Genomic DNA, 27,554 nt, shown 5'->3' with positions numbered 1-27,554 from the left:
GCCTTATTTTCACAGTAATTGGACCTGTTGACTCAGTTTTGTGAAATGATGATACTTCAAAAGGTAAACTCGCAATCAGTGCCTTCTACATGGATATCCAATTTTGTAATTTGGCTCCCTTTTGAAACTGTTTGGCTAAAACTGAAGCAGGGGACCAAAGGATGGGGCACCTTCCAGCTGTCTGTTAGTGATTATCAACATGTAATGTCCACTGAAGGAAAACAGGGCATGTCCCTCCTCTGGTGAAGTAACCACTAGCATTTGATCCAAGAGAAATTGCCTGTGCACCAGCTGTGCTACAACAAAAATATTTTTGCATATTATCTAAATCAGCCAATGAAAAATAACTGGCTATTTTCTTGTAGCACCCCATGAGCCAACGTGGGGTTGGAGCCACTACTGGCCAAGGTCCTTCCTCACTGAGTGGTTTCTTTGACCATCTCTGTGTGGTGTTCACCTCCCATTCCCATGGCTCCAGTTTGTGACAGTGAATCTGCCATTTCTTGGCAGGTGTGTGCCTCTATTTCGGACCTACAGTCTCTTTCAGCTATGTAAATAATGGCTTCATTCACCATAGGTTGAAGCTACAGTTGTGAAAGAAACTCCAAAGGCTGCAAAGACAGTGATCAGTGGCTCTCCTTGTCGAGACTCCATTTAAACCCATGAGTGGCAGATGAGATTTGGGCGCCAAGTGCTCTGTTCTCAGGTGGACACCGTGATCCATTCATTTGCCAGACCTGGAGGCCTGGGAGCAGCCGCCTCGTCGTTCTCCAGGCGGTGGGAGGAAAGAGCTTCGCAACAACGAATTTCATCCCTTTAAACCCTGCTGGGGGCTGTTTACACTCCTCCGGCGCAGCTCCTCGGGGAACCCAGGCAGGTGTGAGACAGTGGGGCGCAAACAAAACGAGGGGAGCAGAAAACCTCCGCTCCACCGCGCGGGCCGCGGCACCGCGCCTGCCCGCGTCCGGGCCGGCGCGGCGAGCCCGGGGCGGCGCAGCCTCCGGACTACTCCGGACTACAGCTCCCGGCGTGCCAGCGCCGCCCCGCCTGCAGCTCGCCGCCTTCCCGTCTCCGCTGTGAGAAAATAACCCCGAAGTTCCCCGCGATCAGCTGATCCCGGCTGACAACGAGGGGAGCGGGCGGAGGGGGCGCGGGTCCTGGCCGGCCCTGCCCTGCTCAGTTCCCCGGAGCGCCCCGACTGCATGGTCGACCCCTGGGGGTGGAGAACCGGGAGATCCCCCCCGGGCGCAGAGGGGACGGGGGGGAGGAGGAAGCCGCGGCCGGGACCCGAGTCCTTAGTCACCGGGTGCCGGCGGGAGGAAGGGGAAGAAAGGTGGCCGCCGGCTTGTAAACAATAGCCCGGCTCGCGGCGCCCCGTGCCGCGCCGCCTTTGTTCCCGGTCGCACCGCGGCTGCCGCTGCTCGGCGGGAGGAGCCCGGGGGCTTCCCCCTTGCCGGCCGGCCGGCGCCGGGCGCAGCCCCAGGTAGGTGCGGGCGCGGGGGGAGGCGCCGGCCGGCACCGCCGTTACGTAACCGCGGGCGGGTGCGGGGTCCGCCCGCAGCCCCCGCGCGGGCCAGCCACAAGTGCGGGGACTGGGGGTGCCGGGGGTCATCCCGGAGCGAGAGGGGCTCCGCGCTGGCCGGGAGCAGGGGAGGCGGCCCGGAGGCAGCGGTCGAGACAAAGGCGGCGGCGGGGTGCGCAGGCTGCCCTCGGCGGGCGATGGTCTCGGGGCTGTGCTCTGGCAACTTGGGGCGCAGAGGGAGAGAGAAAAAAAATCCGTCGTCTGTCAGCCTGACCGCGGTAGCGATCGTCTTCTAATGTTACTAGAAGGAACGCACAAAGAGAGCGGATTTTTGTTTATCTGGCGAAGCACATCAGGAAATTCCCAGCAAATAAATACTGTGAACTCTCTGAAGGAGGAGCTTAGCTGTGGAGTGAAAGCAGAGAATTTTCTAGTCTTGACACGGTCCTTTTGTGTGTGTGTGTGTGTGTGTGTGTACATATATATGCATTTGTGCATTTCTGATGCCTTTTTTGTCTCTGTGTCACCAGCTGTCTCCGTTCTCAGCTTCAGGGAAATACTTGCTGTGTCTGTTGAAGTACACCAGGCTGGGGTTTTTTCTCGTCACTGACAGTCTGTTAAACAGCTAAGTAGAGAGAGAACGTATACCAGCATTTGAGTCTAATAATACATTAAATCAGCCACATTGTCTGAGTTTATTTTGGAGGAAGAAAACTTCATTAGCATTTAACAACACTCTTCCTGTAAAGCAGGTCAGTGTATGCATCTTACAGAAACATATATTCATTATTTAAAATTAAGTATAAACAACATTCCTCTTGTGTGTCTTTCTTTTACGTAAATTTGAAACTGACTTTTACACCTATCGTTGTTTGGAACAGAAACAGGAGGGAAAAACATTGCTTTAAAGAAACCTGAAGATGAGTGCCCACACACAAACTGTGGAGAAAGGACAGAACACGACACTCCTGTGCCAGGAAAGCTACGTTTGTAGTGGGACAGATGAAGCAGTCTTTGAGTGCGATGAGTGCAGGAGCCTGCAGTGCCAGCGTTGTGAAGAAGAGCTGCATCAGCCTGAAAGGTTGCGGAACCACGAACGGACCCGTATAAGACCCGGCCATGTCCCGTACTGTGACTCCTGCAAAGGTGCCAATGGGAACATAATGCATGCCAGTATGACGGGCTCAAGGCAGATAGCAGCAGTGAGGTGCCAGGTGTGCAAAATCAACCTCTGTGTGGAGTGTCAGAAGAGAACACATGCTGGGGGGAACAGAAGGAAGCACCCTGTCACCGTGTACCATGCTGGCAAAGCCCAAGAACAGGAAGAGGAGGAGGGGATGGATGAGGAGACCAAGAGAAGGAAGATGACAGAGAAAGTTGTGAGTTTCCTCTTGGTGGATGAAACTGAAGAGATTCAGGTAAGAATTGTTGTGGTTTGTTGTATACAGACAAAATGATTTAGTTTCTTTCTTAGTCTAACTGGCTGCTGTGATGCATGGTTAATATGTGAAGCGTAATTGGTGGCAACGGTAAGAAGATGATGGCCAGGCAAAGTACAAGTGCCACTGAGCATCTTGGGCTAAAAAGACACAGTGCCTTTGAGTGGCCTTGCTCATGAGTTCCTCAAAAGGTCAAGTTCATTAAAACCTTATGTGTGGCAAGGGCCTCCTGTAAGAGGCTTGGTAAGCAAAGCTGGTGAAAGAATTGACCCTGTACTGAGACACACACAATAAAGATAAGAGCTGTCTGTGCAGGATGCTGATCATTCCTGAACAAAATTGAATACGTTTATTGCAGTAGGTGTTCTGCAAATGGGAGTGCTGACAGACAATTTCCTGCTGTATGATTGGAGAGGGCACTGTACTAAGTAGTGCTAATGCAAGACTACAGCCCATTGCTACCATTTAGCACCAGTAAATCCATCTGATTTTTAGGAGTAGAACAAAATAGAAATAAGTGCCCTAAGTGTTCCGTACAAGTCCTACACACACCATGGTTAAGTTATATTGCTTGTCACAAATATTACATGTTAGCCTTTTGTTGAAAGACAGGGAAATTGCCATTGGGGTAGGTCTGCTGATAAAAATGATAGGAACTAGTTGACTAGGAGCAGCCTCCAAGGAGGCACTATTTTAGAAAGTCTAGCATTCAATATATGCAGTTATAGAACTCTCCTGTTGGCCCTTATATTTGGTATGCATTTTAGAAGACAAAATGTGTGAAAGCCACAGAGCATATTAATTACACAGCTAAAAATTGAACTTTGTTTTCTGACTTTCAGTTTGCATTCCCTATGTTTTGACCTCATTCAGGAGCCACTGAAAGAAAATGTATAGTCACCTGGAGACTCAGTATCAGGTTGCTCTAATTTAACATACTCATGCTACCATCATTAAAAAGAATTGTGATTATATTCTTATTCTCAACAGTTATTTATATCCATCATAGTAACAGTTGATGTGCCTGTCATGCATCACAAGGAAACCTGACTTAAGTATCTGATATCTATTCTATACTATAGAAGTGTCTGTACATAGTTATATATGTATGTACACAGTAATAATACAATAATATAGAATAGTTGCAAGATACTTGGGTCATATTTCTGTCAATGCAGGTATACCAATTGATAAACTGTCATGGCTTTTGAAGGGGAAAGGGAGGAAAGGATGACAGTCCTTACGGTGCACTGACATAGAACACACACTATGCAGGACAGCAGTGACTGTAAACTGAGTTCCAGGTCTGTAGCAGTCTTAAGTTTGTATGCCTCCAAGCCCTGAGCACACACTTATTTCCTTGTAATGTGTGACAGATGCAACTATTACTTTAAGATGCAGACTTTTCAATAATCCTCCTCTAGCCACTAGAGCAAGCTCTGAAACGCCTTGGAACAGGGCTGTCCTGCAAAGCTGCTCACAAACTGTGTCTGTGTGTGGTTGTACTGGTTTAAGTTATATTTATACTCATGAATCTGTAAGCCTTATTGAGGTAGACCTTTGGCTGCCTCCTGTAAGCAAGTGCATTTGCTATTTAAATGTCATGGGCAATAAAGCCAACTTCCTTATTGGGATAGCAGTGGTCCTTTATCAGATCATAGCAATTCAGTGAGAACAGGGTTGGGTTGAAAAAGCTCTCCAAAAATTATCTTATTTCACTATCAAGATGTTGAATCAGAACTCTTCCATCTGGAGTGATCTTCTCTTCCTCAGAGCTGAATATGTATGTGACATCTCACAGCCAGTATCAAAGCAGTTTGAGAGATTTCAATTCCATTATTTTCTGACAGCTGGAATTTAAAGAGTGCTTGCTTTTATAGAGATAATTCTGCTAGTGAGCATAAGGACCTTTATTTAGAAAGGCCTGTCAGATGCCACAGAAAATGTCTTCAGAGCTAAGTAGTCGTCTTTTGCTCTTGGTAATACAGAGGAACCAATTTAGCTATAGGAAAGTGATCATCAGTCTCTTATTTTGTGCTTGTCATTGCTTGGGGAGAAATCATTAAATGTTCTTTATTTAAACCAACTTTTTGTCCAAAAATGCCAAAATATTAGTAACTTATGGAGGTTCAGATTTTGAGAGTGTGTGGCTTTTTAAGCTTGAGCAGACAGGATAAGAATTTAACAGAATTATGTAGTTCAGCTGTCTTTGACTGTTGGTGACCTTTGGAACTTGAAAATTGTTGCATTGGTTGGGAAATAAGAGAGGAAACTGCTGATTTACTATCAATGCAATGTTAAAAGCTACAAAATTACAGATGGTAAAACCTAAACCACCCTTATACTATCCCCCCCCCAATTAGATGGAACTAGTTAATGCTGCTGGAGCAGCAGATGATGGATTGGGATAATCACTCATGTATATTTGTTTACAAACATTAACTTGAACACAGGGCTAAAAGATTTGGTTTTTAGTTTCCTTTGGAACCTGGAGTTGTTAAGCTCAAGTGGTTATGTTTCATCTAGCTGTTTCTGTTGGCTTCTTGGAGGTGGTAGCTCTAAAATGGAAGAATATATATAGTGTGTAAGCAAATGACTGATCTAGTTCTAGATCCAGAAGCAATGTGGATTAATCCATAAGGAACTGTGCCTGAGCAAATTGGTTCAGGAGAGGTGGAAATTCTCAGTTTGGGCACAGCACTACACAGATACAGCTATGATAATTCTGAGATCTGCATAATTGTCTTTGTGCCATGTTGCACAGATGTGCTGGCCTGCTCAAAGCTCTTTGTGCTTTGCAGGCATAGCATAAGCTCAGAAAGCTGAGGACTTCTTGTGCTTGTTCAAATCCATATAGACAGTAAAGGTCCCGTTTTAAACCACTGCTTGTTTTTTGAAAACTAATGGTAACTAAAGTTTGTGTCTGTGAAATACAAGTTTCCCAGTGATGTTCATCATAACAGCGCTCTATCTGAGCACCTCAAAAAGAGGTTAGCTATCTCATGTTAAAAAAAAAAAAGTTGTTAAAGGTTAAATCCAAGTTTGTACTGCAAGTCTGTGGAAGAATAGAGAGGGAAGTTGTTTCTCATGGAGCCCAGCCCCAGCTATCTCACACCACACAGTGCAATGCTTTGCAACTCTTATGAGTTAGTCCCCAGGCATCCTGACCTACATGATGAATTTTTTCTTCCTTCTTCCAGGACTCGTTGTTCCTCATAAGACCTCACTGACTTCTATTGGAAAACAAAACTTGACTGTTTGACAAACTGGCATCACATGCAGTTTAGACCCTGTTCTAGGCTGTCTTTCTCAAGCTCTGTTATGCAGTTTCTCTTTACACAGTATTAAGCTTTTGGCCTTATCTATTGCATATCTAAAGCTGAGGCTTCAATCAAATTGTTCTAGATAACTGCTGCATCTGTTTGTTAATTGGCCCTTTCATAGTCTATCTTCCTTGCTCATCTGGGAATGATTTTGTGGGGATTACTTCCACAGTCGATTGCTTTGGTCATGTCACTCTTTCCATCTTCCACTTACACTGCTCTCTTTACATCTTCCACTCTTTGCCTTGTTAGACTCAAACTGTGTGCCTTCTTTTATTATGTGTATGTCCCTCAACTGAATCTCCTGATCTGCTCTGCCAAGATGTCAGCTTTCCTTTCTTATCTATAACTTCCTGGATTCTCAAACAAGCATCATTGTGTTGTCACTAGCGCTGCCCCGTGCACACAGGAAGCACTTCCCATAAGAAGTCAGAGTCAATTATTTGGTTTTTTTAAACTGGTATTTGTGTATCTATTAAGTAAAACACAGTGAAATACAGCAATAAAAACATGACTTAGGTTGTGATACTTGTTTCAAATCCTGGGGCTCTCTTACTGTCCCATGAACTTTTCCACTCACCTGGATCTCTCTCACTTGTGCTTATATTTATGCAATTTGTGGAACAGTTTCCATTTTTTGCTTTGTCTTTATGGAACACACTTGCAAAAGAGCTCTTTAACATAAAGCAGAGTTATATGTCTGTTGTACAGTGAACTTATATTTACTACTGCTTTTGAGGCAGGGCTGAATGCTTAACAATGCATAACAACATTTTTATCTTCAGGAACAGATGTTGGGAGCTCTTACCACAAGATCAGAACTTGGTTGTAGTGTCACTAATGGCTTCTATGATAGCACTTTGTCCAAAGCCCTAATTGATGAGGACTCAGCACATATGCTTAATAGAAGTACCGAAAGTCTTTCATTGACCCCAGAAGATAGAGGACGTGCTTGGTTATTAATTATTTGCCTTAGAGTTTGCTCATCTTTGACCAGAACCTAGCTCTGTCACAAGAAATTATCCAATCTGTGAGTTGCAAACAAAAATAAAAGGTACTGACTTTGTAGTTCTGACTTACTAAGGAGACTAGAAGAAAAAAAAAATTTTCCTCTATCTAGTCACAAAAATAATTTCCCCAGCTGTGTAATTTTATGAGGGAAAAGGAGCATGCGTTTATTGCTATGTCTCCCCTGAGATACCCATATGAGCTCCCTTTCTTCAGTTTGCAGAGTCTTTTTGTTGTGCCAATAGATATTTCAACTTCCTAAATATAGCCCCCTTCCTTGAGGTTTTTTCTATTCTTTCTAGCAGGTCTAAACACCTAACGGAGTAAGATCTTCCCTTCAGCAAATATAAGCAGCATTTATGTAATGCTTTGCAGTCAGTTAAGATAATGCAAAAGGACCCACAGCCCTTATTGAAATGCAGACCATTTTGTACAATCACTGAATAACCTGTCACTAACAGCATAGTAGTCCATGTGTCCTCCTCTGTCCCCTCCTGTTAAAAAGTTACACATACATAATGATGACTCTGCAGGGTTGCTAGCTGCTTTGCTTTTCTCACTCCTGTAAACCTGATGGAAGTACTGCGATTTTTCCTTATTATCTACTGATTTGAGCCTGGATAAAGTCTAGGGCTGAGAGAATGGAGTCTCTAGGAACACTTTTTCTTGTCAAGTATTCTTTGTCTTTTAATGGGAGCTAATGTATGTGTTCTTTTATGAAAGAAGGTAATGATCTCTTAAGTATGACTTGCATTTGTCTAGCAAATAGTGCTAGTTCCTGTGACACTCTTGCTTCATTTGTTGTTGGGGGAATGTGTTTTTGATGGGGTGTATATATATATATATTTTTGGTGCTTTAGTGTAGCACAGTCAGATGTAAATTTCTGGGAAATTTAGTCCATATCCTATAAAATAAAGAGTCACAGCTAGTATATTTGTCATGGATATAAAGGAGGAAGGAAAAATATTGAAGGACCTGAATTATTTAGACTGGTGTGATCTGTTCGATCAGGATATATAATTTCTGTCCCTTGATACTCTTGATGTGTTATAGATGAGTTTTCCTCCTCTTTGTGCTTTAGAGAAATTTCCTTGCCAAACTATTTTGGGAGTTTTCTGTCCTACCCTCTAGAAATTTTTCTCTTATTACTTTGTTATTTTTCAGTATTCCTCCTGTCTCATTCTGTTATCAGTTCACCTAAATTTAAGTGCACTGTTTCTCAGTCTTTGGAATAAAGTAGTGGAGAAGCTACTCAGCAATTGCTGGTTAGGAGTATTCCTTTTTCTACTGGACATATACCAGTGAAGAGTATTTTTAGAAGGTAGGAGAGAGAGCCATCCATTTAGCAAACACAGCTCCTTTGACAGTCTCAGGCTGACTCTTAGCTAATTTTTAACATAGCCATAGTGCTTTTCCCTGGAACCAGTCTTGTACCTTCATGATGCAGTACTCTTGGGCATTAAAGTCAAATAGTTTGCTTCTTGACTGTCTATTTTGTCCATCTGCTATATGAGTGCTGATGTGGAAGGAAGAGTCAGTTGTCACTGACTCAGGTGAGAGAGCCTGCAAGCTACTCTGGAATTACCCACACTTTTCATTCAACAAGTTCCTGAACTTAATTCAGTTTCTGAATTAGTCTTGAGGGGAAAAATGGGATGTTTTAGTGTTTCCCCTGCTGTATCCCTCTTTGCACTTTTCCAATGAATCCTTTTGTGCTCTTGGATTCTACCAGTAGAAATGGGATGTGTGTCCTTTGGGGTACATTCAAGAAAGTAAAACCAGCTTGTTGTCTTCTAGCCCTTCTGTCCTTTCCATTGCCTTCACTTTCTCTTTTCTGCACTGGGAGGCAGATGTCACTGCAGAATGTCACACACTTCCGGCTTTTTTACCTGGGTTGGTAATGCTTTGCTATAGCATCACAAAAAGGCAAAAGATTGAGTCCTTTGGCCTGCCTGGTTCAAACACCCTGAAATTGGGAAAATAACCAGAGTAACTGTTTTCTAGGAAGAATGCAACTGTTATACAAGTAAGTTTGTAAATGCCCCTCCTAACAAGTACAATGGTATAAGTAGTGTCCACACAGGTAATTGAGTTACTCTTAGTAGTACTTGGGAAGAGAGCATGAACTTGCTGGTTGACTTGATGTCTTCTGGGCAAGTCTCTTTACGTGGTTGTGGTCTTTGTTGCTAGAGCTGTGACTTTTGGGTGGTAATTGGTAGCTCTGTGGCCATATTAACATTTCCAGGAACTTGAAAGGTATTTAGGGTACAAAACCATGATTTCTGCATTGTTTTCTGTTTCCTTTTAGGGCTAGATGGTACTATTATGTTAATGGTTTTTTTGCAGGAGTTGCATTCACCTCAAAGTCTTTATTAGTTTTCAGTTCTTGAAAAAGTACTTTTTCAGCAAGCAAACAGTTTAGTCTTTTAAAGAAGACTTTGTAGTCTTTTTTCTGCTTTCAGAAGTTTAATATAACTTAGCTGTCATCTACAAGGTTAACTTACCTGGTAATACCAATATTTCAGTCAATATTGCCTCTTGGGTTAGGGAGGAGTCCTGTCAAATTGGGTTACCTCCAATCCCCTTATTTTTTTCCACCACTGTCTTAAAACCTTTAAAATATGATCTCTTTGGGTAGGGTTGTTAAGCAGGACTTAACTCTTCTGTCTATGCCTCTCAGAGTTCTATAATAATAGACATGGGCCTCAGACATGGGCAGCCTCTGCCCTTCATTGCAGGGACCTACCTCTAAGTCCTGTTGAAACTCATGCTGTTAAACTCCATACAAACCCCTGAAGATATTGAACCTGAATTCCTGTGCCAGCGCTGTGGGAAGGAACAGGATAATTTTGGTCTGAAAAATATATCCAGTTCAGGGTATGTATATTGTCCATGGGTATGTACTGTGGCTGATAACAATTCTCACAGAACCCATAGGTGGTACTGCAGTGAAGACAAATAAACAGGGAAAAACTCTTAGGTTAGGAAACACCCTTAATACAAATGCTTTCATCTGCTTGAGCCAGTCCTGCACCCACACAGGGACTAAGACCAAAGTGTGAGAATCTAGCCTTAGATCCCTGTAGTGTGTCTGTCCCCTGCTTTATTTTGTCCTCCCTGCATCTGGTATTTTGGGCTTGAGGCTCTGTAGGACTCCAGAGGATGTCCACTGTCAGCTTGGCTGAAGGCTAGGAGATCACTGAGGACACTAGTGATTAATGTACTTAAGTGTTCACTGGATCAGTGATTAATAAGTGATGAGTGATTAATAACTTACTCTTGAATACCAATTGGATCTACTGGTATGACATACACAATTCTATAAACTAATCTGTTGACACAGCCCTTTGCAGAAACTTTCTCAGGCTACTATAAAACATTTACATAGTAAAAAGTATCTCTTTGACCAGTATAATTAATGAAGTCTAATTTCTGGGATGTCTTCTTCCCATTATCTAGTGCTTGTCCACATTTTCTGTCTTTTGAGTAAGAAGCAGTATGTGTGCTGTCATGGAGCAGCCAGCATGCTGACTGGCTGGCACGTATGGACACGACTGCTCAGCCTACTGCTGTGTCTTGGAGGCAGCAGGGGTTGGACATGAGACATGCTCTTTCCTCAGTAAGGTTATTGGAGTCTTTCTTTTCTACTCTGTCATCCCTTTTCATCAAACTTCTAGGATTTTTGTCTTTTAGAGGCACTTATTTCTGTGTCAAAATAGTGTAATTAGGTTATGAATTTTAAGTTATATGTGGAAGACTTGAGTAATGGCATACATTATATTTTCTATGGAAAGTCATGCAGAAGAAAAGGTATAGGAGGCAACCTAAGGTAGAAAACTAGAGATGCTTGGACTTAAAAGTCAGCTTTGATTGTTCTTGAGCACCTGTTTATGATCAAAATCTCTTGTTTGGAAGACTGAAAGTCAGAGGAAATAATGACCTCCTGAGTTCACTTTCAACCTGAATTAGCCTAAGATCATAGAGGAATCAGGATTTGAATTACTGTGGTTTAAGGACTGTCTCACAGCTCTGTTGATGTTTTGGGTTTCATAGCAGAAAGTTTCTCTTCCTCACAGGGAACCAGCTTTTTTGTCACTTGATAACAAGAGACACTTGTGGATATCAACAAAAACTTCTTCTGGGGCAAAAGTATGGAATTTCCAGTTGCATTTTTAATAGCCTGTTGCACTTGAGTTGCTGGGTTAGCCAGTTTCACTTCTTTGCATTTGTGCACTGCCTTTTCAGGAGTGATTGTGATGTGCCTTGCAGAGATGTGAATTTTGGTGGTGGCACTTTACTGTGATGGAACTTATTCTCAGGTTAGTCTTACTGGGTGTAGTTAAAGGAAGAAATCTGCTTTATAGATTTTTATATTTTTTTCTCTCTTATTTTCAATGTATGATGAAATTGTGATTTAATCTTCTTTTTAGAAGAGAGTCTCTTAAGGGCTATAACAAAAGTGTAAATGAGTTTCTGGTACTAGAAATGGCAAAATCAAGAAGGGGCTGACGAGATATGACTCATGTCTTGATTCAGACATACAGTTTTCATCCTGAGTTTACTTTGGTGTGCAGTGTAAGGAAGGTTTCATATTTACCCTCTGCTGTGAACCTCAGAGATCTGGAGCTCTTGGGCAACACGGAAGTGGACACAGTTATGGAAACGTGAGCCCTTTGCACAAGCAACAGAAGGTGGTACCATACCAATTTGTTTTAGAGATAAAAGCAAAACAAAGAAGTTGGGATTACTGCTTTGACACTACACCCACTCAGACTTCAAATGTCTTAAAAGAACTTGCTCAGGGGAAGTAAATTGGACTACTGACATGGGGGTTGTTGTGGATGGTTCTTTGAGATTATCATTCCTGTACTCAGCGTTGGTTAAAGTCAACTAGTGCACAAGAGCAAGGAGCACCCAGTGGTGTACAAGCATTTTCACCTTCAAAGGGAGGGGCTTCTTTTGGCCATCTTGGCTTGGTTTTGGTTTTGTTCCTTCTCCTCCCACATAGAATTTATTGTAAGGATGTTGCAGGATCCAAAATTATGACTAGGTTCTACAAGGGAGGATTGGCCTCCTGGTTCTCTACCAAAAGCATCTAAATGCAACCACTGTTCAAGAAGTTCTTGGTCATCTGACTTCTAAGCACTGGTCAAGTATGCTAGGAAACATTTACTTATTTCATGTCTGAAATTCTTCCTCATTCATTACCAAGTCCTGTGAGGCATAAACATTGGGCTAACTAGACTTTGGTGCATTCTTGTGCCCCTGGGTAACTTGTTTGTTCAAATCACACCTGAGTTCTGTCCTGAATGGAGGTCTGCAAAAAGCCTAGAAGGGGATAACTTAAAAGGGAATAACTTTGGGTATGTGATTTGATATTCAGTGTAACTTTGAATTCACGTCTGTTTCTTAAAGGTGGGAATATATCTCAGAGTTACCCTTATTCCTGTTGTCCCTACTGTCCCTTGTGTCTCCTGACATTACTGACTCAGCCCATTCTCCCAAACTACTACTAAAGTAATAACTAGTGCTGGCTAAAAGATCTTAGCCATTAGCTATCCTGCCAATACTAAAGCAGTTGTTTGAAAACTGATATTTTTTTGCATTGTCCAGGGAGCACATAACTATTGACTCTGGCAAAAAGGACCTGTCACCTTTTTGGTGAGAAGTTTGGGAGGTGGGAGTTAAAACCAAAACATTTTTTAAGAAGACATTTTCATGTTCCTTTTTGCTTATGTACACATAACATTTTTATATTGTCAAATATGTGAATGTTTTTAGGAGCTATTCCATGAACCAAGAACTTCCTTTCTTCCACAGACATCTTAAGAGACAGTAAGCAAAACTCCATCTATCATCTAAGCTACCTTATCCTGATGATAAGCTAATAATTACAGCTACCAAGGAAGCAGACCCTTTCTTGTGCACTTGTAATTTCAGTGTATCTTGATGTTCCCCCACAGACACCAGGAAAGATTCTCTTGAGAGCATTTTGATGTCTCTTATTTCCTGTTGTCTTCTACACTGTGAGGCTGCTTGGAATGGTTTGAATCTGTGAGAAGCTACTGCAAGCCCACACGTTTTCTTTGTGAATGCTGTTCCCAACCACAATCTGGCACACTGGCTATTTTTTATGTTTTTAGCACACTGGCTGATTTTTATTTTCCTTCAAAGTCTAGGTGCTGTTGATAGATTTGACCAAAGGCTGGCTGAGCCTTAAACTGATTTGCTGATTTATGAATAAGCTTGTTCAAAGAAACCATTTATGACCTCATTGCCTCTCTGGTTCCTAGACTGTGAGATCTTCCAACTGTACTTGCAGGATGAAAATAGCTAAGAGCTTCCAGAAGTTAAGTGGCAGGTGAGAGGTGATGGAAGCCCTGCTCATTTCAGTTGATGGGGATTCCTTGAAAAGGGAATTGAGATGGAGAAAGTGAATTTAATCTTTCTCAAAAAGTGTGTCATATTCTTCCTGTCCTATAATATATGGATAAAACCTGTTGAAAGACAAAAAAGTACGGGCTGAACAAATGAATGAAGCATGAAACCTGTGAAAACCAAGGACCTATTCTGCAACAACATCAGGGCAGGCTCTTTTACAGAGCCCTAGCCCATTTCAGTGCTTGTTTATCTGCTCCTGTTGCTCCAGTATCTGAACAGAAAATGCCCTGTTCTTTAGCCTAGACAGCACGATGCTTGATCCTTAAACTATGTAAAGCCAAGGGGCAGTTACCTGCACTTCTTTTTGGTTTTGTATGTGTGTGTTCTTTTGTTTTATTTTTTAATGAAAGTACAATAAGTAAATTATGAAAGGGATCCTTGAGGTAGTTGTGGCACTTCTGTGAGAGCCAGTTTGACCTGCTTCAAGCACCTGACTGCAGTGCACAGTTTTGCTGCTTCTCTGCTCCCACTTTCCAGCTGAAGGATTGATCATCTGGAGAGCAGTGGGAATAGGGAATCTGTGTCTGAGAACCCCTGGCTGTAGACAGATGCAGCACAAGTGCATGGCAGAGATTTTTGTACCTAAACAGGTGCTCAACCTCTGTGGATGAGGCAAGTTAAAGTGGTAAAAGAAATCTCCTCTTTCACTCTGAATTTGCATGCTTACCATGAGACCAGTGCTACTGAGAAAGTCTGCCATGCTCCAGGTAGCTGTTCTGACAGACTTGGAAGTAGTGTTATGCTCCCTTGTCTGAAAGGGCTTCTCAGAGAATGGGGTGAGGTACTTGAGAGTTGACTACATACATAATCACAGTGAGGCATCACTTCCAAAACAGCTACATGATGGAGCAACATAAATCCCATTAATGTGTACATTTTACAAAACTGCATTCTAGTATTTTGTTTTGTACTTCTTGGTGCTTCAGAAACTTATGATGAAATCTGAAGAGAAGGTAATCACTCTTTTTAATCTTATGAATTCTGACACCAGCTGTGTTTTTAGTGTTGTCTACTCCAATCACATAGTTACAATATTTTTCTCTTTTTGTTTTGGAAGGTGAGGAATGAGGAAGACTTTATTAAGAAACTGGACTGCAGTCCTGACCAGCACCTAAAGGTAGTGTCCATCTTTGGGAACACAGGGGATGGCAAGTCTCACACCCTTAACCACACTTTCTTCTATGGCCGGGAAGTCTTCAAGACGTCTCCTGCCCAGGAGTCTTGCACAGTTGGAGTCTGGGCAGCCTATGACCCTGTCCGCAAAGTGGTGGTCATTGATACAGAGGGCCTCCTGGGGGCCACTGTCAACCTGAGCCAGAGAACACGGCTGCTGCTGAAGGTCCTGGCCATCTCTGACCTTGTCATCTACCGTACTCGTGCTGACAGGCTCCACAATGACCTCTTCAAATTCCTTGGTGATGCCTCGGAAGCTTATTTAAAACACTTCACCAAGGAGCTAAAAGCTACCACAGCCCGCTGTGGCCTAGATGTTCCTCTGTCAACTTTGGGTCCAGGTGTCATCATCTTTCATGAGACTGTGTACACCAAGCTACTGGGCTCTGGTGAGTAGGCAATTCCAATTACAATGTGCTAAATACTGTCTGCAAACTATCAGGTTGCATTGAATATTCAGCACTCTTTAGTACCATGTAAAAATGTGATTTGGGTTTTGCTCTCACTGGTTTCAGTCTGGGAACCAGGCTGTGGAACTAGAAGAGCATTCCCTCTTCCACATCAGCTAGAATAATCCTCTTAGCCAGCTGAACATCAGCACTGAATAGTTATGAGTTCTGCCAGCCACAGGAGGGGTCATCATACAAATTCATGAGTGTGGGTGATATGGTGGATGAAGGTGAAAACTGATGTGGTGAGTTGACCCTGGCTGGATGCCGGGCTGCTGCTCTGCCCACCAAAGCTGCTCTATCACTCTCCTCCACAAGTGGACAGGAGAGAGAAAATATAATGAAAAGTTCATCACTTGAGATAAGGTATGGGAGAGATCACTCATCAAATACCATCACTGGGAAAATGGATTTGACTTGGGGATATTAATTGAATTTATTACTGACAAAATCAGAGCAGGGTAATGAGAAGTAAAATAAATCTTAGAACCAGCTTTTCCTCATCCCTTCCCCCTTCCCAGCTCTATTTGCTCCCCTGCCAGCCATGCAGGAAGACAGGGAATGGGGTTATGGCCAGTTCATCACACATTGCTCCTGCTGCTGCTCAGGGAGAGGAGTCCTTCCCCTGCTCCAGTGTGGGATCCCTCCCATGGGAGACAGTTCTCCATGAACTTCTTGGACATGGGTCTTTCACATGAGCAACAGCGACTGAGGCTCAGTCCTGCTGTTTGTGAACATCTAGGAGCCATCTCTTGTGTAATAAATACCTCAGCAGTCCTGGCTGACCCACATTCTCATTTTGGCTTTTCTAAACTGAGGTTTTCAACTAGTAGAAGAACTTGATGTTCTTTCTGGTTATTATTGAAGTAACTTCTTAATAACTTTTAACTTGCCTATAAGGCAGATCCTTTCTTTATATACCAATTTGCTGATTAGCAATTCAGCCTTTCATGAAGTTGTTACATTTGCTGTTTCATCAGTTCAGCCTTTAGTGACCCATGAAGACACTTTGCACCTGTATGCAAAGTCAGGGTCACAAAAAATACATTTTTATGGCCACTTCTGATCACAGTAGGAATAGGAAAGACACTACTTAGCATATATAGATATGCAGAAAGCTGTAACCATCTGTCTCAATGGATAATTTAAGTGTGTTTATGTAGTTTTAGGACAGGGAAGATGGGGTCTGCCTTGTTCTGAAATGTACAGCAGGTACTTGGAAGTAGGCAGGATAATGTGGTTGGCTCTGTGGAGTCTGACCTGATGTGGCCCGTTCTGAAGTGCTTTGCCATGTACAAATTGCTGATAAAGGCTTGGTCTTCCTTGCTACAGGATTAGCATGGAAAACAGGCAGCTCCATGTAAGGTTCATGTCCTCCACTTATCAGGTGCTAGGAATAGCTATACCAAGTTATGGTCTGGTGAGAAGAGCTAACAAATGTGCTGACATTGTGTTTCCTTATATTATGTCCTAACTTGCTCCTTAATCTGGATATCTGTGTTTCAGAATCTAGATGTGTCTGGTTTTACCTGAGAAACTTGGTCTTAGAATTTAAAGCTGTGTATCACAAAACAGAGATTGCTTTTGGAAAGTTTCTTTTCTTTGTTTTAAAATATAATGATAACTGCATTCTATATGTATTAGAAGATTTAATTAAGAAAATAGGTCTATATTGCATATGAAAGTCCTATGCAATTAAAGCATTGTTTTAAACAATCAGTTGTATATGAACTTGCTGATACTCTTATATGTAGATCATCCTTCTGAGGTTCCTGAGAAGCTCATTCAGGATCGGTTTCGGAAGCTGAGCTGTTTTCCTGAGGCTTTCAGCTCAATTCACTACAAGGGAACAAGGACGTACAATCCTCCAACAGATTTCTCTGGGCTTAGGCGAGCTGTGGAGCAGCAGCTGGAGAACAATACTACTCGGTCACCTAGACAGCCTGGGGTTATCTACAAAGCACTAAAAGTAAGTGAAGAAGAGTTTGTCACAGTGTTTATTTGTACCACTGTTGCTGTTAACTCAGCTGCAGCTCAGAAAGGCAGAGCACCTGAAACAGTGATGCAGACTTGCGTGCAAGTCTTCCATGAGAATTATAATTTTGTCTTAACAGCCAGGGAGGCTGAGTAGGCTTCTTTTTTTACTTCAAAACAAACACTTCAGTAAAGACCATGGAAGATAAATTAAAGAGCCAAACTGGGCAAGATCATAAATGGGAGCTGGGAAGAAAAAAGTAAGTGATGCTGTGAGTGACAAGCACTTAATGACAGTGATTGACAAAGAAAGACCTTCAAAGGTTTCTTTATAAAATTCCTAAAGTTGGCCTCAGCACAAGAGGAGAAGATGCAAGAGACTTGGAGAGAGTTAATAGCTGGCAAAACCTAGCACTGAGTAGTATAACCCAAGGGCTAGGAGGCAGAAAGGAGGAAATTTGCAGTCTTTCCTTTTCCACATACCACTGCCTGATTAACATCATATTTTCTTTGGCCTGAAGAGCATAGTTGTCATTGGGGAGGGGCAGGCAGAGCCAGGGCATATCTGCAGAAGGAGGCAGTGTTAACAGTCTTTTCTGGTGTTAGTCACAGCTGTTGGAACAGATAATTCTGGCTGCTCTGCATTAGTGGTAGCTGAAGCACAGAGGGAAGTGTCAGGATGGCAGGTTCTTTGCGTTTGGGAGCAGACAGGCAGCAAGGGGAAAAACAGTTGGAATCATTAATTTTAGTTTAACTTCTAGGATGTTATTGAAATTATCAAGTAGCCTGGTTTCAGATATAGCTGCTGGTGTACTTAAATTCATGACCAGTGAAGTGTTTGCTGTGTTCAGATCACTACTGACTACAAATTAACTTATTTTGCTTCACTTGCTGAGAACACAAGACTTTCTAGAGGTTTCTGTCCACTTCCTCTAACTTTTGAATTCATTCTAAAGTATCAGTATCAGTCAAGCTTAAAAGAGAATGTAAAGCAAATTTCCTTGAAATTATGTGAAATAAAATGTTTAAATAGAGTACTTATCTGAGGGAGGCTGTGGTGAGAGAGGTTCACACAAGTCTGTGTGTATATGCAGTCAACCCTCATTAGACAGCAAAGATACACCCACTCCACCTACCCCAGCCCTGTGAGAGGAGGGGGAGGAAGAGAAAGGCAGGCAGCCACTATATAAACCTCAGATGCAGGAAAGGTTTCAGCTAGATCTCATGCCTTCAGAGATCTCCATCAAGAAAAACTGTAACCATTTGCTTTGTTACAGTGCTTTTTTTTTCCCCTTAAACATAACACCTGAAAGAACCTAACAAGTTAAGTGTGCCAAGACTAAGGACTGATTTAATCTGAGAATGGATGTTCCTAGGAAAGGGTACAAATCCCTTTGTCTCTGGTTTGCCATTTCACCAGAGAAGAGCAGTTGTTCAAGTGGCTGAAGGAAAGCTCAGGGCAGCGCTTTCTGAGCCAAGAAGCAAAAATTGTGTTCCCATGAACTATGAGAAATGATCCTATGAGTTTCTTTTCAGAGGTTTCCAGAATGCAAAGCCCATTTAGCAAGAGCCCTGCTATTTTGAGTATGGAATGGATGCACAGAGGTGCATGCAATTTTCTACAACCCATTTCTACTACAAAATTCAAACTAGGGACAGGAGGAGAGAAGAGCAGAGAAAAAGAGTATATTTTCAAGTCATACTTGAAAAGTATGACTCAAAAGACTATCAAGTATTCAAGTAATTTCCATACTAGTGCAAGATTGTATTCTTGCTTCATTTCCAATCCTTATTTTGTTTTCCAAGCTACTAAGACACATTTATTAGCTGTGTACTTTCTCTGCCCCCACCCACCCCCCCTCCAGTAGAGGAATCCGTGCTTTTTCTTGCAAAAGGTCTTCATTGCCCTTAATCTCTTTCCAGTTCATTCTTTTCTGTTTGATAGGCTCTAAGTGACCGGTTCAGTGGGGAGATCCCTGATGACCAGATGGCTCACAGCTCTTTCTTTCCAGATGAATATTTCACATGCTCCTCTGTGTGCCTCAGCTGTGGGTAAGTAGATGAGAAATGCATCTCCATCCTCTTAGAGGATAGTGCTGTGCCCACCTGCAGCCACAGAATGTAAAGTTTCTGTGACATCTTGACACCTGACATCATCTATTCTCAGCTAGTACTTCTGGGCAAAATTAGCTTGAAATTCAGCTCTTAGGTGAACTGGACAGCCACTATTGCCACATCTCAGATGGATGCCTGGTTTTTGCCCACTCTATTTTTGTGCATGACTACAAACCTGTGCTGCCCATATCTTTTCTCAAATGCAATCAGGGCAGGAAGAAAGGAGTGTCTAAATCCCCTGAAATGTCTTACGATGTTTTTTTCCTTTTATTTTTGTTGCTTGAACAGTATGAACAATCCTAATGCATACATCATGGAGTGGGACTGTATTCAGTGATTAGGTCTAAGCGGAGCTCCATATTTGATTAGATCTTGGCTTGTAGCTCTCTGGAAAGAGCCCCAAGATTGAGGCTGGAAGGGCAATAAAGGCAGTCAGTACGTTGAGTCTGGGAGCTGTATAGCAGCACAGTGTTGTGGCTGGTTACGCTTCTTTTCTGCTGCTGGGCATTTTCTGCAGAGAATTGTTGTGTCGTGCTGCCACACAACAATTCACACAACACTGATTGTATGGGAAACAGTTGCTACACCTCTTTCTGAAGAGCCTGCCTTTCAATAATAAATTATGTCATCGCTGTATGTACAGTTGTGAAGATGGTTTGAGGGCACATCATCTATAAAAATGCAAGTAAAAATGAAATCTTGGTGACATCTGTCCTGTGTCTAAGAGCAACAACTCATATATTGCACTTGCATACTCAGGTGTGGCTGTAAGAAGAGCATGAACCATGCAAAGGAAGGAGTCCCTCATGAATCCAAAAGTCGATGCAGATATTCTCACCAGTATGATAACAGAGTCTACACTTGCAAGGTGAGATACAAGGACAAGGTCTGAAGAATGAAAAAGGAAAGGATGACCAAGTAAATGAGGACTATCACAGGCATGTGCCTGTTTTCTTTCTTTTTTTGTTTTTAATGTCAGAGGTGCTCATAGCCTTGACAAGAAAAATTGATCCTTATTTGACTTGTATGTTTGCTTGGAGAGTTCATCACCTCTGTGTGCTATGTGTCATTTTCCAGCTAAATTTGAAGCTGGCTGCTCTTAACCTGGGTGATGTTGACCTTTTATATCTTTGACATATTTACTCTTATTTGCTTATGCCCAGTGCTTGGTATTAGCCAGTTTTTCTTAAGGATCTGTGCAGGAGACAGGAAAATTTTTGTCAACAATCATGGTCTTTATTGATATAGAAATACTTCCCTGCTTTTTATTGATAGTGGGTTTGGTTGTGCTTTGTTCTTAAGTGAGTTTTGATGAGTGCTCCTTTGCTGTGGACCTGTGTATGCTAATTATATGCTTTACGTGGCCAAACAGCAGCCAGATGTAAATCTGGGTTCCCAATAATGTAGTTTAAATTGAGCCTTTATGTTGTAGGCCTGTTATGAACGAGGGATGGAGGTCAGCGTGGTGCCAAAAACCTCTGCTTCCACGGATTCCCCTTGGCTGGGCCTCGCCAAGTATGCCTGGTCAGGGTGAGTACTGCAGCTGGGATCTCTCTGCTCTCTGTGCTGCCTGGTGTGTGGGACTTGCCAGAGAGGTGACCTGTCCCCCTCCTGTGCAGGTACGTGATCGAGTGCCCCAACTGCGGCGTGGTGTATCGCAGCCGGCAGTACTGGTTTGGCAACCAAGACCCTGTGAACACTGTAGTGAGGACAGAAATTGAGCATGTCTGGCCAGGGGTAAGTCTGGTTGCTGGATAGTCTTTGTGTATGTGTGCAGCCATGCACATGCTAATTTGGTTCTGCTGGATGTTGATGGAGAAAATAGATTGCCTTTCATTAAGCTGGTCCCTGCTATTCAAAAGAGACTTTGCAAGGGCTTTCAGACATCTTTTGGCTATCTTGAAATGGCTAAGTTGCCAACCTACTTCTGTCTTTCAAAGCAGGGCTGGTGAATCTTTTACTCCTGCTTGCCCTCCAGTTTATCAGGAGTAATGGGTTGCAGAGCCATCTGAATCTAAAAAAAAAAGGTTTTCCTGTTTTTATTCTCAAATCAGTATCTGTTTCATTCCAGACTGATGGATTTCTGAAAGACAACAACAATGCAGCCCAGCGTTTGTTGGATGGCATGAATTTCATGGCTCAGTCAGTATCTGAACTTAGCCTGGGACCTACAAAAGCTGTGACCTCCTGGTTGACAGACCAGATTGCCCCAGCTTACTGGAGACCCAACTCTCAGATTCTGGTAAATAGCAGCTGCTGGAGAGAAAGACTTTGCCTAGCTAAAACCCCTTTTCCTTACTCTTTAAGTAATAAAGTATTTTGCAGATTCTAAACACTTCTTTGTTTTACTGCAGCAATCCCTACTGCTTCAGCTTTGAGAAACTGAAGTGCTCTCTCCTATTCCCATTCTTAGCCAAAGAAATTATGAACAGAGACTTGGCCCAGCCCTGATAAAGAGACAGTTTCTCCCTGTTCTTTGTGAGCTACTATCCCTGCAATATTACAGAAAATCCTGGCTTGCATGCCTTTGTTTTTCCAAGCAAATAATCAACATCTTAAATCTGGCCACTGCAGTTGATAATACTATTTTTATAGATTAAACTCTGGTTTCATACCAGGTGGAAAAAGTTGACCCAAACAGTTCAACTAGGAAAAGATTCCCTTTGTCTTGTGGGAAACAGATTCTTCTTCAATGAAAACTGCCTTCTGAATTCTTACCCCACAAAAAGGTCAAATATCCATCATTCAGCCCTGCATGATATGACTGTGTTTATTTGTGATTATGAACGAAGGGATCATAGCAATATATTGGCTTAACCAATATACACCTTCTGTTCTAAATCACTTCCCTGGGGTGATGTTATAGGGCTGATAGCACCCATGTCTTGTGTGTAACTTTATTTTTCAAAATCTCAGTCTGAAACTTGCCATCCTGGGCTTCTGCTCTCTATTTTTTTTACTTCAGGAAGATCAAATTAACAGTTTTTCCTTCTGTGTTGTTCTGATCAGAGCTGTAAGAAGTGCAACACACCTTTCAAAGATAACGACACAAAGCATCACTGCCGGGCCTGTGGAGAGGGCTTCTGTGATGGCTGTTCTTCCAAGACCCGTCCAGTGCCTGAGCGAGGCTGGGGACCAGCACCAGTGCGCGTGTGTGACAACTGCTATGACAACAGGGGCATCCAGTTAGGTAATCTTGAGTTGATTGTGACAAAACTGTCCCTGAGCACTGAAGTCTTTGTCCCTAATTTCTGGATCACAACCATTTTCCGTGGTTGTTTACACTGGGTTTCCAAACAGTTTTTGGTAAGGAAGCTGAAGAGCTCAATGCCTTTCGGAAGAAAGATGACCTTACCAGACACCTGAACTGCTGACAAAATTATTTTCTAATTGTATCTTTACTTGGTTTTCCTAGCAACTGCTAATGATCTGGTGCTAACATTAGAACAGGGGTGCTTATGTTACAGCAGACTATATGTTTTGTCCATTTTTGCTAGAATGAACACTCTGCAATCCAGGATTGTGGATGGGGAACATAAAGGCTGAGGAGAGATTACAACTTGCCTTGTGGGTTTGCTGCTGGTTTTGTTAATGTAAATTAACTGAAACTTGGCCGAAAATGTGGTGGATTTAGGTGTTGAGCCCTTCACTCTTGTGTCATGCAGATGTGGCTGAATTGCCTTCAGATGAGGAAGGGGGTACACTTATTGCCAGGAAGGTGGGGGAAGCTGTGCAAAACACCCTTGGAGCGGTGGTGACAGCCATGGACATTCCCTTAGGTGAGTTCTCTTCTGTTCTGATGGGGTTTTTTTGTCTAAAGGCGTTTTTGTTTTCAAAGAGCAAAACTTGTTATTAAACTTCAAAAGTTTGTGTGACAGGCTGGCACCTCTGCTATGATACCACTGTTGGCTGAGAGTTCTACAGCCCTCTGGACCTTTTCTGCTTGATGTTTCCTCTTGGTTTTCAGCATGTTGTTTCTGCAGAGCACACTTTATCTTTTCACCCTATTATGCAAAACTGCACCAAGCTGTGAGTAATTCATGCTCCTCTGATGGTTTCACTGCAGTGACCTGCCATTTGAAGTTCCCTAAAGATTGGCCAATTAGGAAGCATTTTATCAGGTTTGATTTTCTTTCAGAGATGTGAGTGCTTTTTAAGTGTGTTCATGATACTGTTGGTATATCTTGGTACTTTTGAGGGGAGGGCTGAGAATTTGAAGCTGTCCAGATTGGTAAGGATGAGGAAGTAATTAGTACTCTGATCTTTCATGGTGAGCTTAGTGCAGGGAACCTCAGCTGCTCTTTCTTGTGTTGGGTGGCAGTTTAGGTATGTCAGCAACATTTCACATTTGAATCTTCTGTTGTTGCACCTGACTTCCTACTCATTGTGCAGATCATTGTTCAGCTGCTTTGACTATAGCATGTCCGGCCTTCACCTTTGTGGGTCTTTGCTCTCTGACTCAATGAAGGGCAGAATAAATTCTTTTCTCAGTTCAGATAGTACATCCATTTCTGAATATTTGGTTTGGTGACGTGATGTTTGTTTTGGCTACAGCTGAAACTGAAGGTAGGGAAAAGCAAGTGTCCTAACTTCTGCAAGAGTCTGAGAAAGGCAAGATGCCACTATTAAAAGAGATACAGTTTACTCTTTGAAGAGAGGCAGAATGTGGGAGAATAGTAGAATGCCCTAAATGGCTGCTCATTGCACTGAAGAATTGTGTCAATAGGTCACGTCCCCCTTAATGGCCGTGGTATGACTTGCAGTGTGTGAGTGCCTCCACTGGAGAACGTTCTTGCGATGCTCATGTTCATGGATTATTTTGTTCTCCCTCTTTCTCATCCCCACACCTCACTTCCTCCCTAGGTCTGGTAAAAGATGCTGCCCGACCTGCATACTGGGTACCAGATCATGAAATCCTGCACTGCCACAACTGCCGGAAGGAATTCAGTATCAAACTCTCCAAGCACCACTGTCGGGCCTGTGGCCAGGGATTCTGTGACGAGTGCTCACACGACCGCAGAGCGGTTCCCTCTCGCGGATGGGATCACCCAGTCCGAGTTTGCTTTAACTGCAATAAAAAGCCTGGTGACCTTTAACCCCAGGCTGCTCTCCAGATCTTTGCAATTCCTTATGTTCTCAGGGTTACAAATGAAAATATCTGGTCTCCCTTTCACCTTCTAACCTGTTGCAGCCAGAGTGCATGTTTCCAGTTTCTGGCCTCCTCTCGTGTTATATCCATCTTGGAACACTGGGAATGAGCTTACATTCAGCCTCTAGGTTTTAATTTCAAATTAACTGGGAAAGGGAGGGAGCTCCCTTGTAAATGAGCAACCCAAAATCCAGTGTATTTTATTCCAATTAAAAAATAAAACCAACTATATATATATATATCAACTATGTATGATTTAGTATATTAAGAATATGGTTGAAAATGAAGGTTTGAGTATTCCTAGTTCAAATGATGGATGGTGGTGTTCCTTACTGTATTGGATCAGAGTTATGGCCTTCTAATTCTTCTTTTGGAATGTCTTGCTGATCATGATGTCCTGTGAGGAAGGTTTGGACTCTGCTGCCAGGAATCTCCAGTGCTGATATATGAATTACACGTGGTAGTTCAGCCAACTCTGCATCTAGAGGTGCTGCCCTTCTGGCCATGGAAGATTAAACCCAGATTTATTAACAATTTTGTTTGAACTGATATGAGCAATGGTCTTGCAGTGCAAGAGGTATCGAGTTAACACAGACTCCCTGGCAGAGACTGGTAGAGCTCTGGAAGGTGAAGCAAATCCTATGGCACGAGGCAAAGCATTCTGATCTTGCCATTTCAACTTCAATACCAGATCAAAAGGTAGCAGGGCTTTTCTCTCCCTGACAATGATTCCATGTACTCAGGTTTTCTTCAAGTTTCTCTGTAAGATCATTGCAGTTAAAAAATTTTGTCTGGAGCAGAAGAAGAGAACAAGTTTTGTAGGCAATTCTGAGATAAAAAGTTTGAGTTGTTTGGGTTGTGGTGACTTTCCTTTTCCCCCACTTTTTAAGTGATCCTATAGTCTCCAAAGCCTCTGTGTTCTCAGATATGGTTGCATAGAAACTGCACAGATTTGTCTTACTTTCTTCTAATAATATGAACTTACAAATCAGCCTGGAAAATGGGAACCTTTCTTCTTTGCTCCTAGCAACTGGCACTTACTGGACTTTATCCTTTTATGAAAGGACTGCAATGAATTCACTGATTTTATTATGAAAAGCACCACTTTACCTAACTTATACTGTCATGTACTGTGGATTTGTGGTTCCACTTATAAGAAGTATGAGACCATTGTGGATTAAACTGCCTAAAATTCTCCCTTCTTGGCTTAAATAGACAAAAATTCTTCTACCACATGAGAGTTGCCTCCGCTTGGAGTGGCTGGAGCTTAATGCAGTGTCCTGCAACTGTGGTATTTTTTCCCCAGCTTATTAAATGTGCTCTTGTGTGATGAGATGCCCAACACCCTGTTTTAAGACTGTATTATTAAATTAACTGCTATAAAGAACTTTATCTTCTGAACAAGTGTACTGACTTTCCTTGTAACAAGCGGTTCTCACTTTGTCTCTGAAAGATCATGCTCACAAAGTGTTTGTCCCTTCACAACTACATCCAGCCTACACAAGGAAGTAGACTTAGAAGATGTTCCAGGACACCTTCGGTACTGGCCAAGTTTACTGCGGACTGTCTTATGTTTTTGTAAGCAAAAGTCTGCCATAAACTGACTGTTGTCCAAGTAAGGGCATGAGTAGGTAGAAATCCTCTCTTAAAAGACATTCTGTACATCTAGCATAATTCTGTGCTTCAAAGTATTCTTTATTTTTTTAATGGGTGAGCAATGTGTTCTTGGTTTGTAGGCTGTGCCCTGTGTGCTGTTTATGCATGTAGCTTTACTACCATGTTAATGCACAAAGAGAAAGCAGCCATGACATTCCTTGTATAAAATCTTTGGCATCTGTTTCAACAACTTGTCTGATTTTTTTTTTTCCTTGTCAAAGCAACAACTAATACTCAATCAAAAGGAAAATGTTGTATAAACATTTTTAATTTATATGTGGTCTTAGTAACTTAGCAACCTGTCAGTATCAGAGTCCATTCTTCTGATAGATTATTCTGGACCTGAATCTTCTATGATGTTTCTCTACAAACCAAAGTCTTATGTGGTGCTTGAACTGCAGGCTTGGTGTAACTCTTTCTGGAGAATGCTGGGAGGTGTATTTGGGATCTTTGTTTTCCAAAATGAAAAAAAAACAAACTAAGGCTTAAGTTCCCTGCTGTTTCCTGTACAGAATAGTGCTTGTTTTTCTGGTACTGTTTGGTGCTGTGAGTACACAGTATAGAATATGGTTATTAAATGGCTTAGCTATTGAAAGGGGATAGATGTTGGCAGAGCCCAATGCTATTCAGTGTTAACACATTAGGATTCAATAAACAAAAGAGCTCTAAGAGATGTCTGTGGACAGAAAGCTCTACAGAAAACGTGAAGGAAATGGAAATCCTGGGGGGAAAAAATATCCCTAAAACATCATGACAGCATGTTGTGTTTGGGGTTGGACTGTCAATAGAACCTGTGAGTTCTATTCCTGAACTATTAGGAGAGATGCTTTGTGTTATGGGTAGCACCAACCAAGAGTGAGTTTTTGGAAAACCTGTCAAAAGTTCACAGCAACATTGCTGGAGCTATGCAAGAGGACAAACTATGAGTTTCATAGTGGCACCATGAGACAGGTCCAAGAGTAATGCAACTCCTGTGTGAAAAAGTCTTCTGTATTGACAAGGGCAAAGATAGAAGGAGACTGTTTTTCAGGAAATTTCTAGAAGATCATCACTTTGTGTGTTACACTGAAGAGAAATTACCATGAAGTTGTAGTTGGTCAAGGTGCTAATGTGTCACTTGGGTCAACTGAAGTTCACTGTAATGTTAATATTTTAGCAGTTAAAATTGCCACGCTTACTTGGTAGGATAATTAATTGGTCTCAATTGGTCTGAGATGTGACACGATAAAAGCCTGTTCTGAGTTAGACTGAAGCTGACTGATGTAAATCTCTTGTTAGAAAAATTATGCCAGATTGATTATTGA

At 42.3% G+C, this 27,554-nt stretch overlaps 1 protein-coding gene across 3 annotated transcripts; it reads left to right on the top strand.

The window, feature by feature from the left end:
- Positions 1-950: 950 nt before the first annotated feature.
- On the top strand, positions 951-26,440 carry ZFYVE1 (zinc finger FYVE-type containing 1). Of its 3 annotated transcripts, none has more exons than XM_064424447.1 (13): positions 951-1,076; positions 2,053-2,274; positions 2,404-2,940; positions 14,792-15,296; positions 17,111-17,325; positions 19,276-19,382; positions 20,205-20,313; positions 20,878-20,975; positions 21,065-21,182; positions 21,517-21,687; positions 22,455-22,635; positions 23,111-23,224; positions 24,309-26,440. In XM_064424447.1, the coding sequence occupies exons 3-13, from the start codon at positions 2,443-2,445 to the stop codon at positions 24,539-24,541; spliced, it is 2,349 nt and encodes a 782-aa protein (XP_064280517.1). In that variant the 5' UTR covers positions 951-1,076; positions 2,053-2,274; positions 2,404-2,442; the 3' UTR covers positions 24,542-26,440. The 3 variants fall into 3 exon arrangements, with proteins under 3 accessions (XP_064280517.1, XP_064280516.1, XP_064280518.1); XM_064424446.1 differs by lacking the exon at positions 951-1,076 and adding an exon at positions 1,086-1,483; XM_064424448.1 differs by lacking the exons at positions 951-1,076; positions 2,053-2,274 and adding an exon at positions 1,086-1,483.
- Positions 26,441-27,554: the final 1,114 nt, after the last annotated feature.

Source organism: Passer domesticus, chromosome 6 (assembly GCF_036417665.1).
Source record: "Passer domesticus isolate bPasDom1 chromosome 6, bPasDom1.hap1, whole genome shotgun sequence".
Taxonomy (NCBI): Eukaryota; Metazoa; Chordata; class Aves; order Passeriformes; family Passeridae; genus Passer; species Passer domesticus.
The sequence above is the reverse complement of the archived record's forward strand: the minus strand, read 5'-3'. Positions and strand labels throughout refer to the sequence as shown.

What these genes read in the sequence shown, in the direction of transcription:
- ZFYVE1 (XM_064424447.1), top strand. Translation starts at nt 2,443, where the DNA reads ATGAGTGCCCACACACAAACTGTGGAGAAAGGACAGAACACGACACTC. An exon ending in TTATCTACAAAGCACTAAAA is followed by an intron (nt 17,326 to 19,275) that starts GTAAGTGAAGAA and finishes TCTGTTTGATAG; the next exon opens with GCTCTAAGTGACCGGTTCAG. An exon ending in TTGAGCATGTCTGGCCAGGG is followed by an intron (nt 21,183 to 21,516) that starts GTAAGTCTGGTT and finishes GTTTCATTCCAG; the next exon opens with ACTGATGGATTTCTGAAAGA.